The sequence below is a fragment of the Formica exsecta genome, unplaced genomic scaffold (assembly GCF_003651465.1).
Source record: "Formica exsecta isolate Colony F162 unplaced genomic scaffold, ASM365146v1 scaffold416, whole genome shotgun sequence".
NCBI lineage: Eukaryota > Metazoa > Arthropoda > Insecta > Hymenoptera > Formicidae > Formica > Formica exsecta.
In genome coordinates this window covers 26779-39017 of record NW_021851402.1, presented here as the reverse complement: position 1 = coordinate 39017, position 12239 = coordinate 26779, and the positions used below count along the sequence as shown (strand labels likewise).

The window sequence follows — 12239 nt, the reverse complement described above, 5'->3', positions numbered from 1 at the left end:
AGTGCACACAGAAAAATATTATTCTATTGCTAAGTAAAATAATTATTCAGTTTACTTTACCTGTTTTAAGTAACAGTTATCTTTAACAAAGAATATTTTCTTAATAATAGTCTTAAAATAGACTTGTCACAAATTTTAGAAATACTCATTATCATGTACTCAAAAAAAGTAAATATTTTCTTTTGAAGAATATTATAAAATTTTATCGAAGAAAAGTCAGATATGGTTAATTTAATGTAAGAAAATTTATTAGATCAGAAAAATTTAATGTATTTCTTTCAATTATATAATTTAATATTCTTGATTGAAATATTATATTTATTAGGATTCAGAATATATTTTGAATAAATTTGATGCTTATGATGAACTTATGATAGATTTGCGGATATATGAACTTATGAAATACTTGAAACAAGTAATATTTACTTGTATATAGTATGTATTTTTCTGTGTGTAGGTAAATACATAATGTATAAAATTTTTGCAATAATAATTTATTATAATAATGCAATAATAAATCTGTAATAATAAATAATGTAATTATACATATAATGCAGCTATATGTGGTTTGCATTTTTGAAGATCATGAGAGATGGAAAGTTAGTGAAAAAATCATCCATCCAATCGGGAAATAACTTTCGTCGGATAGCGTTTACGGTACTCATGACTCTGATATGTTTCTAACAACTACATTCAGGAATAACTCGATTTACAGATGTATGCAGAGTAAACATGCCAAACAGCTTGTTAATGCAAATTAAATGGCACTCAGCCGACAAACAGACATTTCGTGAAGTAGATGCCAATTATTTAGTCCTTCGTTTTCCGCTCATCCTTATCTATTTTTTTGATAGTGACGCGCAATATTGCTACAAACACGAAGATATCTGTCTCGCATGGTTTCGAATAATTAAGAAACAATGTGACAGGGTGATTTTGATTCCGCTTCTCTTCTTTTCTAAAGTTTTTATCTTATATATTGCACCGTAATGAAAACCTAACGATACTTTTGTAACGGAGCACACACATTTAGAATAATTATATATGTATATAACATAATTATATTTTTGCAAATGCTAGTATATATTTATGCAAATATCATTAGAAGCAAAAAATATGAAAAACGGAGAAAACTTATATTAAATAAAAACAAGAATAGTTTTTTCATATTTTTTACATAAATCGATTAATTCAATGGCATTACACCATAGTAGCGCGTCTCTCTGTCTGTCTGTCTGTTTCTCTCTCTCTCTCTCTCTCTCTCTCTCTCTCTCTCTCTCTCTTTTTCTCTCTTTTTTCACAATTCTTCGAGCTTTCGAGTACGGCCCATTAATTGAAACAATGCCGGAGTACGCTGCGATTTCCGCTCCGCGGCCTTCTTTTTCCATCATTATTTTTCTCTTCGACATCTTCGTCATAGCGTGCGACGCTACTTCTCATAATTGCAGCGCAATCACGCTTGGTCCGTTTTTCCAGGTTTTTTAAGCCAGCACAAAACTGTCTCGCTCGTACGAGCGATGTTACCAAAAATAAGCATTACAATAGGAACAAAAAGCGAAACCGAGTTTTCGCTTCAGCTTGTCCTATTCAAGAGCTTCGGACTTTTGAATTGAAAGAGAGACGAGAAAAAATTGCGATCTGCTATATTTTAATTGTCATTTTCAACTTTATCATATCAATACATATTTTATTATAAAAATATTCTATAAATAAATATATATTTTGTATAAATTTTTGTTCTGTATTTATTTTTAAAATTAACCATTCAATCGAACGGGTCCGGAGGCATTAATCGCAAAAACCAGAACCAGCGAAATTAGCTACCCCAAAGCCAATCAACCCATGGAAAACGGCTGCGGAAATAGTATCACGCATATAAATATAGGTTTAACAGAGATAGTTTCGTTCTTGCAAAAATATATATGCTTAACCACGATTTATTAAAAATAAATAAATAAATAAAAATAATTAATTTATAAAAAAATAAAAACAATTGATTTATTGCAAATTTTCAACAAACGCAACCGTCGAATTAAAGCGAATGCTAGAATTGGTGTCAAAATTATCAAAATCGCTGTTAATTTTTTAGATTTGTTAAGCGTTTCTGTAAAAGCATAAAAATAAGAAAAATACGATAGTGATAATTTATGTCGTATCTCGGATATTTATTCGAGGAGAAACGCTACAATATCTCGAATCTGCCAACAGCTTTGCCTTATATATACTCATGCAAATTTTCAAAGTGCGCGGATGCAAATTTTCGCATACGCAAGCATCGCTGAGACAGGTAAAATGCGTTGGGTTATGCGATAGTTGTTTATTCTTTCGAGAATATCACGCAAGAGGATACGGTGGTAAACTCTTGGCTTATCCTCCATGAGATTAAAATGAAGTTTAAGTTTGCAAAACAAGGGATAGAGCTTTTCAAGACCGAAAATAATGATATATTTTCCTATTTAATATTGATTTTTGAAGGAAATAACTCAGTTCAATGTTTTAGTTGTCACTAGTAGTTTATTAAAAAGTTATTAATGAAGATTTGAAAAATTGCAGAAATAATTCAATATTAACCACAGTTTGTATAAGAATTATTATTTATATTATACACACACTTAATAAACATATAGATTTTTATACATGTATATAATTGTATATATTCAAAAATCTCAAAATTAAAAGCAAAAACTGGATATAGGTAGGAAAGAGACTCTGCAATATTGAATTCAATATTGAATTCCTAATTATAAATTTTTCTTGATTTTTTATGTGATCTTTATTTGTTAATAACTTTTTAATAAACAAGCGAATACTTAAGATTGTGATCTTCACAACATACGTTAAAGCTTTGTTTTTTTTTTATCATAATCTGTCTTTTTTAAAGTTTAAAACATAGAAAGGCATCATTATTGTATATCATTTATATTTCTATTTTATATTTCTTCTTGGTATGTATTCATCGTATAATTATTATTTAATATTTTTAACTTACCATTGGTTCGATGTCATCATAGCCTAGATTATTTATACCAGTCATGTTGTAATCTGTATAACACATATAATAATTATTAATGTGGATTAATATATTATTAATATACATATGTACATGTATATATATATATATATGTGCGTGTGTGCGTGTGTGCGTGTGTGCGTGTGTGCGTGTGTGTGTGTGTGTACATATACCAATTTTTTTTAGTAAAAATTTCGAAATAAGAGAGGTTTATTATTCTATATATTTTGAGTTGATTAAATTATTACTATATTTATTGTGAAGTAAATGCGTGGACGATTTCACAATAAGATTGAAACCTTAGATAAAAAATAATATTCATCTTGCATTATTCAAAGATTTCTGTGAAAAATTATAAAAAATTTGTTAATGATAAATATTTATTGATTTGTTTCATTCAAATAAATCTCCAATGTGTATGTGTTTGTGTGTGTATGCTCGCTTGCATATATGCAAGTATATCTAACAATTAGTATACATTAATGTAACTTGTATACAATATCAAATCTTTTATCATCAGTCTATCTTTATACCTCATTTTACATGAAAAGTTACCTGAAGTTTAAAATTTGAAATTGAATTAAAGGTTGGGTTAGAAAATTTATGAGATGGCAATGCAGAGAGAAGGGTGAAGTTCTTGCCCTGCTCACGCACATTCATTTCACAATAAATATACAAATATCTAAAACTCATAGAATTTAGATTTTATACTCGATGAAACGCAAGTTTTTGCATTCAACGCTCATTTACATGTTTTACTTTATTTGTTTATAACTTTTTAAGAAACAATAAGCTACAACTAAAGCCTTTTGAAGATTATTCAGGGTATTTGTATTACTCATTGTCAGATCATCGTTATGATAATACATATCAAGATAAAAATAATTCAAAATGGGTCCATATATTATATAATTTAAAATAAGTCTTTTGTGTATTTATTTAAACGTTGAGAAAATACCGATCATGCATTTATGAACATCATTGTTAGATCTTATTGTTAGTAAGACGGTCGTTGATAGGTGCGAATAAAGCGTAATAGCGTTCAGAACAGTCAAAGTAATAAGATAATAGACATCATGTTTAAATTATTATGCACCCTGCGCGAAATATGTGTTTAAACTTATCTTTATATAAATCAAATTTAAAGTTCATATAGTGTAGGTCACTTGTTGGAAATGTTCTGTTATATGTACAAATTTTATCAAAAATTTAAGAGTATTATATATGTATATACAGGATGAGTCATTTTAATCAATACACGCAAATATCTCGTAAAGTAAGCAAGATGGAAAAAAATGTTTTATACAGAAGTTGTAGGGTTCAGAGGGGGACACATGATGAAAATATGGACTTGACCTTGAATGATGTTTTCAAGGCCAAGTCAATGTGATCGATGTTTTCTTAAATGGAACCTCCCATTTTTTATTGCATAACGCCGGCCTCATCGGACGCTGACCGGGTCAACAAGCGGCTCTGCTATCTTCCTCATCACGGCGTGATGCGGGAAGCTAGCTCCACGACCAAGCTGCGGGTCGTGTTTAATGGCTCGTCAAGATTGCCGTCGGGAGAGACCCTCAATCAGCACCTGCAAGTCGGACCGAACCTACTACCAGCGCTTGCTGATATTCTGCTGCGGTGGCGTCGTCATCGATATGCCATTGCCTCGGACATCGAAAAAATGTATAGGCAGATCGACGTCCACCCTCAGGATCGCGACCTGCAAAGGATTGTGTGGCGTGAAGGTAAAGATATGGACATCAAGGAGTTCCAACTGAACACCGTGACTTACGGGTTGGCGTGCGCTCCCTATTTGGCGATTCGCACTCTCCGACAACTCGCGGATGACGAAGCCTCCAGGTGGCCCCTCGGTGCGGACGTCCTTCGACGGGACGTCTACATGGACGACGTCCTGACGGGGGCACCAACCGTTGCTGAGACTGAGGAGATCCAGCAGCAACTCACGCAGATCTGCAGGGCGGGCGGTTTCCCGCTGAAGAAGTGGTCGGCCAACCATTCGTCATTGCTCGAGAGTCTGCCAGCGGAGGACCTTCTACAGCGGGAGCCCCGGTGGTGGCAACCAGGTGAGAGCCACGCTACCTTGGGCCTCAGATGGCACCCGCACAATGACAACTTCGCCTTCTCGACGCCAACGATGCGGCTGGACAGGATATCTAAAAGGACAGTCCTGTCACTAACGGCCAAGTTATTTGACCCGATGGGATGGCTCGCACCCACCACGGTGCGAGCCAAGATACTTATACAGTCGACGTGGTTACTGGGAGTCGACTGGGACACACCGCTCCCCGACGGCGACGCTCAGCGGTGGCTGGAGTTCCAGGCGGAGCTACCTCTGTTGGAGAGCATCCGCGTTCCCCGCTGGCTGAATAGCGGAACTGGCTGCCGGAGGGAAATCCATGGCTTCGCCGACGCATCTGAAAGAGCCTACGCCGCAGTCGCTTATCTGCGGACAGAGGATCGGGAAGGACGTGTAGAGGTCGCGCTAGTTACCGCGAAAACCAAGGTAGCGCCGCTAAAGCAGATAACTCTACCACGTTTAGAACTTTGTGCAGCAACGCTGCTCGCTCGGCTCATCAGTCACATCCGTCACGTCCTGGAAGCAACGGAGGTGCCCCTTCACCTCTGGTCGGACTCTACCGTAGCTCTAGGATGGATCCGTGGACACCCGACTTCTTGAAAGACGTACGTGGCCAACCGAGTGTCGGAGATCCAGACATCCTTGCCAGACGCCCGGTGGCATCGCATCCCTGGTCGAGACAACCCTGCGGATTGTGCTTCACGGGGGCTGTCTCCAAAAGAACTGGTCGATCACCCCCTCTGGTGGCACGGACCTCCCTGGCTGCGAGCTGAGACGGACCGCTGGGCGATCTCCGATGACGAGAACAGCGACAACGAGCTCCCAGAACGACGCACGCTAGTGCACGCTGCGACCATTGGCAAAGAGGCCACCGAGGAGCCGATTATACTAAGCCGGTACTCCACGCTCCATCGGTTGCTACGAATCTCGGCCTGGTGTCGCCGCTGGCTTCGTCGTCATCAGGAGAAGCGAGCGCCCGATGTACGGGCCAATCCTGCGGTCCGGCTCGTCCTTGGGACCCGCGAAGTCGAGGAAGCGCGCCTGAGTTGGATCCGAGTCGTCCAAGCTGCCAACTACAAGGAGGAGTTAGCAGCCATCACGAAGGGCAAACCAATACCTACACGCAGTACACTTACCCGATTAACCCCTTTCAGAGACCCCCAGGGCATCCTCAGAGTCGGCGGTCGAATCAAGCGCGCTCTTCTCTCCTTTGACGCCAGGCACCCAATCATCTTGCCAGGAGGGTCAACATTTACTCGACTCGTCATCGAGGCGTGCCATCGCCGGACCCTGCACGGGGGCGTGCAGCTGACCCTTGGCTCCATACGCCAGGAGTACTGGATTCCCCGCGGACGGGCACTCGTCAAGCGCTGCCTACACCGCTGCTTAACGTGCTTGCGATGGCGGGCGGCACCCCCGCAGCCACTCATGGGGGACCTGCCGCGGAATCGAGTGACACCAGCTCGGCCCTTCCTCCATACAGGTGTCGAATACGCGGGACCAATGTGGCTAAGAACCTCCAAGGGACGAGGACAGCGCGCTACAAAGGCCTTCCTGGTGGTCTTCGTCTGCCTCAGCACCCGCGCCGTCCACCTCGATGTCGCCTCGGACTATTCCTCCGACGCCTTCCTGGCCGCGCTGCGCCGTGGGCTATGTCGAGCCCTCTATAGCGATTGCGGCACCAATTTCGTGGGCGCCGACGCCCAACTGCGAGCGCTCTTCGCAGCCAGCGGTCAGGAAGGCCAGCGCATCGCGGAAGGGCTTGCTGCCGAAAGGATTGAATGGCACTTCAACCCTCCGGCAGCACCCAATTTCGGTGGACTCTGAGAGGCTGCCATCAAGGCGGCGAAGCACCACCTCCGGCGCGTCATCGGCGACGCCAAACTGACGTTCGAAGAGATGGCCACCTTGTTAGCCCAAATTGAATCGTGCCTCAACTCGCGCCCGTTACAGGGCTTCTCGGACGATCCCGAGGATCTCGAGGCGCTTACGCCCGGTCACTTCCTTGTCGGCACAGCACTCAACGCCGTCCCGGAGCCGTCCCTCGCCATGGAAGCCCCATGGGATGCACCGGCCTAAATGGTGCCAAGCCGACGGGGAAGGTTGTGCCTCCTAAAGTGCGAGACGACGCCGCCGAATAAGTGGCCCCTCGCCAGGATCGAACGCGTGCACCCTGGGGAGGACGGGGTCGTCCGGGTCGTTATTGTGCGCACCGCCACATCCAGCTTTAAGCGACCCTTAACTAAGCTCGTTCTCCTCCCGGTCAGCGCGGCACCGGAAGACGACTACTAAACAATACACACTTTACGTCACCATACACTTACACTAGACACGACTCACTCCACCTCACAGTTACACTCACACACTAAACAGAACAACCGGACACCGCACAGAAAGAATCGCGAACCATTCGCCATCGATTCACATCTAAACAGGCGAAAACGTGAATGGAATGCGAATTCCATAGCAACACACCACGCCCCGCCGACCGATCGCCTGACTCAACACCACGCTCACGCCACGTGATCTAGCGCCGAAACAGCTGAGTATAGTCAGCACGCGCTGACGCGCTAAACTAGGGCCGCAAGCACGAATAACTTTCGTAGGCTTCAACTACGAGGAGGGCGGAATGTTCGAAACCGAACTCAGTGTAATTGACCAATAATTCTGAATTATTTAATTGATTTGTCTCATTATTCTGTACATAAAAGTGTTACGGTAAGATTATCGGAAACTAAATATTTTACGAGATATTTTCTTTTTTATATCAAAATATGTCAGATTAAAATATAAAATAACTCAAAAAGTACTTAATAAAAAAATACTTTATTATAGTGTTTTGAAAAGCTCTCGAGATAAGCTACAAGAATATGCAATAAAAAATGGGAGTTTCCATTTAAAAAAAAACATTGATCACATTGATTTGGCCTTGAAAAGGTCATTCAAGGTCAAATCCATATTTTCATCATGTGTCTTCCTCTGAATCATACAACTTTTGTATAAAACATTTTTTTTCATCTTGCTTACTTTACGAGATATTTGCGTGTATTGATTAAAATGACTTACCCTGTATATATATGTAAGCGTAAACTCACATAATTAAATTGATCATACATATTTCCATAAGCGGCAGTTATAAAACACTTTCTTATATCAGTCGGATCGACCTTGTAATAGTCATAATAATACTTTTCTTACTTCAAACGTATATGTATAAAACTTCATCATGATTGATACGAATTAAGTGGAACAAGAAAAACACAAAAAATTGTACAATCATACAATACGATTATAATTTTTGTAATCATTTTGTTCATTTCGATTTTTTTATAACTCCACTTGATACTTTGAGATGCCAATTTATATAAAAGTTACAAAATCTTTATAAAGAGAACTTTTCATCTTCACGCTATATTCACGCCCAAATTCCGATAAATATTTTTTTATTAAGACGGAATATTATTTTTACCATATTCAACCAAATTACGATTACTAATTGTAAGTATTAGGTATTTAGATGTGCCGTGATTCAATGTGGGATCTCGAAGGAAGCAATGTGCGCGTTTGTACATAGCTGAAAAATTTGTGTTAAATTTAACAGATATCATGTGTCCCAAATAGTTCACTCAATTTTTGTGTTAATTTAACATAATATGGATATGTTAAATGGTGACACTAATACTATATTAATATTTTAACACAAAATGAATGCAAATCTTAAAGTAATTTGAAATCAATTTTGTGTAAAATCAATATATTTTTAATAATAAAATTAACTTGGAAAAATGTTATTTACGGTCTGTAGTCACTCTCATTCCCCTATTGTAAATTTAAATCAAAATTTTTTCTGTAAATTTTAACAGATAAATTCTGTTACTAATAATACGGAACATATCTATTGTGTAAAATAAAAAATATATGCATGTTGTGTTATTCTTACATTTTTTTCAATTGTTTTAATAATTTAACATTTGAGTTCAATTAACATAAGAGCAATATATTAAATTAACACATGAATGTGTTAAATATTTAACACAAAAATTTTAACCGACATATTTTTTAACAAGAAACAAAGTTTCCAACTGTGTATAATGCTTTTCGCGATGCTTTAGCCTTTAGCCGAATGAATGAAAATGCTGAAACAAAATACTATAACGTATCGTTCGTTTTTTTCTGAAACTTACTCTCAAAGGAAAAGTTATACGCAATTTGTGTATTTTATTGCAAATATTTAATGATATCTCTTTCCATCTGTTACAACAATCTTATCAATAAGATAAGATCTTTATCATTATTCAACTTTTTTTTCTTTTCCTCTTTTTACCTTTTTCTTTCAAATCTTTAAAATAATATACACGCGGCATGAAAGATATTGATGCAAAAAAGCATTGGAAAAATTTCCGTAAGTTGCGCACCGTACCGCAACGGTTCCGACTCGGTGATGCTAATTATATGACTTTCCATGAATACTGATGCTTCCGTTAATTAATTTGCATCTGTCTGTCTCTTTCGCATCGCTATATAATTAATTAACGTAACCGTAGGCTTATGAAGAAAAGGATGATGAGAAGTGATTATAGCTATATTCTACGTGAAATAGAATACGGCAACATGGTCCCCCTTCTCTTTCTTCTGATGTCTGATGTAATAAATACAATGCAAGAACTTAATAAAATTATTATAATTATATAATCAATATCTAACATCGCTATAAATTTAGTATAAATGTTATATCAACAATTAGTGATTTTTTCATACTATCATAACTTTATGCATATATTTTTAATATACAATGTTAAATTAATATATAATATTAACTATTAAGATGTATTTGTGGTATTGATTGTTGTGTTATTTGCTATTATATAATTTCATATTACTTACGTATTTAAAAATATCCAGAGGTGAATCTTGATTCTGATGCGTTAAAAATAAAGTTTTATAATCCATATCGATACACTACAACACATGATTGTATTAAAGATTCTGTTATAACAGATGATATCCATTACAACAAGTCTTTATTTTTAATAACTTAAAAACTTACAGTCACGCATTGCATTTTATTTTACAAACAGGTTGTGCAAGCGAGATCACGAGTTCGAAACGGCTGTCTTGGACTCTCGCTGACTAACTGAACATTATGTAGTCCCAAGTCGGTGACTGGGGTTCAGAGAGTGGGGTTTATGTAGTGTGTATAACTATACATACTTTCTACATCTCCAATATGCATATCTCTCATACGTGACCACAATGAATACGATTAACATTATAAATATAATTAACATTATATTTAGATTTGCAAAACAAGACATAAATATATATATAAATTCTACTTATATATATATATGTATATATATATATATATATATTTATATATATATATATATTTATATATTTATATATTTATATATGTGTATATAAACTTTGTGATAATCACACATATATTACTCATATATTTATTTAAACAATTATTATACAATATTCTTTTCTGTTTATTGTAATATTCTATGAAATGTTTGCATCTTTCTCTTTTATTTTCATCTTAATTTAATTATATCTAATTTTTACCGTAATTTTCACCTTATTTTAATTTTTATTTGAATAAATATTTTGCCACATAGCAAACCTTTAAATTTATTTCAATGTTAATTACATATTTATATTATATGTTTATTTAAATTGTGTATATTAATCTACATTTGATATATATTGCGTTCTAAAATCTAAAACTAGTATTTATATACAACGTGAGCCACTAGAAACTGCCTTCTAAGATATCTTCATAAATATTGATTTTACACAAAAACGTTTCAAACAAAAGTTAAATAATTTTAAAAGAGCTACATTTTAATTATTTTAAATTATTCTTAAGTAGAAGCACCAAAAAGTTTTGGAGATTATGCCAAATTTTTTAAATGGAAAGCCCTACTTTTAATCAACTAATGCTTAATAATTGTAGAAGATGAAAAGACGAATCCAGCGACTTATAACACTTTGATCATGAGGTGACCTTGAAAAGAAAAAATCTAGAAAAACAAGAGGAGTTATTACTCCCTAGATAAGTAATAACAGTAATAATTTTTCAAACAAAATAAATTTTATTTAATAAGATGCTGAAAATGTTGCCCATTCATTTCATGACATTTTTAAATATGTTCTAAAGATCTATAGATGCGCGAACTCTTTGCAACGTATCTTTTGGAATCGTTGCATTGGTAAAACGTTGTTTCATGTCTTCGGGGTTAATAAACACAATGTTGATAAACATAAAGGAATTGAATGTGTCAATGGGATTTCATTAAAATGAACAAATAGTATATCAAGATGTACCAACAACTCCCAAAGACAAGAAGTAATGTATTATCAATGTCGAACGATTTTAATAGATAACACCTTATTAATAAAATTAATTTATTTTGTTTAAAAAATTATTACTTTTATTACCTATTACTTCTTCTGTTTTCCTAGATTTTTTTTTCATTTCAAGGTCACCTTACGGTCAAAATGTTACAGGTCGTTGGTTTCATCCTTTCATCCTCTACAATTATATTTGATTAAAAATAGAATTTTCCATTTAAAAAATTTGAGATAACCTTCAAAATTTTTTTGGCGTCTCTAGCTAAAAATAAATTAAAATGACTAAAATATAGCCTTTTTAAAATTATTTACCTTTTGTCTTAAACGTTTTTGTGTAAAATCAATATTTATGAAAATATCTTATTGTTAGAAGGTAGTTTCTAGTGACTCACTCTGTATATAGGAGAGATCAAAAAATTCCATTTTATCTTTCTATTAATGTTGATATAGTTGTATCCATAAAATGACTTGCAATTTTACATATTTATCATATCAAAGTGCCTACATGTGTGTGTGTGTGTGTGTGTTTGCGTAACAATTTTTATCAGTAATTTTTCTAACGTTATCAGTTTCTTAAAGCGCAATGCAACACATACTGTTTCGTCATCTCATTAGTATATGACGCAAACAATTTTTAATAATGCTTGTATATGTTACTTATGCATCTTAATAATTATTATAATAATATCTTAATAAATAATTATTAAAATATTTTTAAAAAATGCACTTGTGCAATTTAATATAACAATTTATGTGTGTGTGTTATCCTAAGAA

At 35.9% G+C, this 12239-nt stretch overlaps 2 protein-coding genes across 2 annotated transcripts in view; one reads left to right on the top strand and one right to left on the bottom strand.

Moving 5' to 3' along the window:
* The window catches only part of LOC115240116 (solute carrier organic anion transporter family member 4A1), a 33926-nt gene extending 23664 nt beyond the window's left edge, over positions 1-10262 (bottom strand). Inside the window, exons 1-3 of the mRNA XM_029815086.1 lie at positions 10153-10262; positions 9990-10064; positions 2990-3042 (exon numbers count right to left, since the gene is read on the bottom strand). Of these exons, the coding sequence (XP_029670946.1) occupies positions 2990-3034 (45 nt within the window). The 5' untranslated portion in view covers positions 3035-3042; positions 9990-10064; positions 10153-10262. The remainder of the gene's footprint in view (positions 1-2989; positions 3043-9989; positions 10065-10152) is intronic.
* On the top strand, positions 4509-6932 carry LOC115240126. The gene is made up of 2 exons (XM_029815097.1): positions 4509-5531; positions 5709-6932. Exons 1-2 carry the CDS (start codon positions 4509-4511, stop codon positions 6930-6932), a joined length of 2247 nt encoding a protein of 748 aa, XP_029670957.1.
* Positions 10263-12239: the final 1977 nt, after the last annotated feature.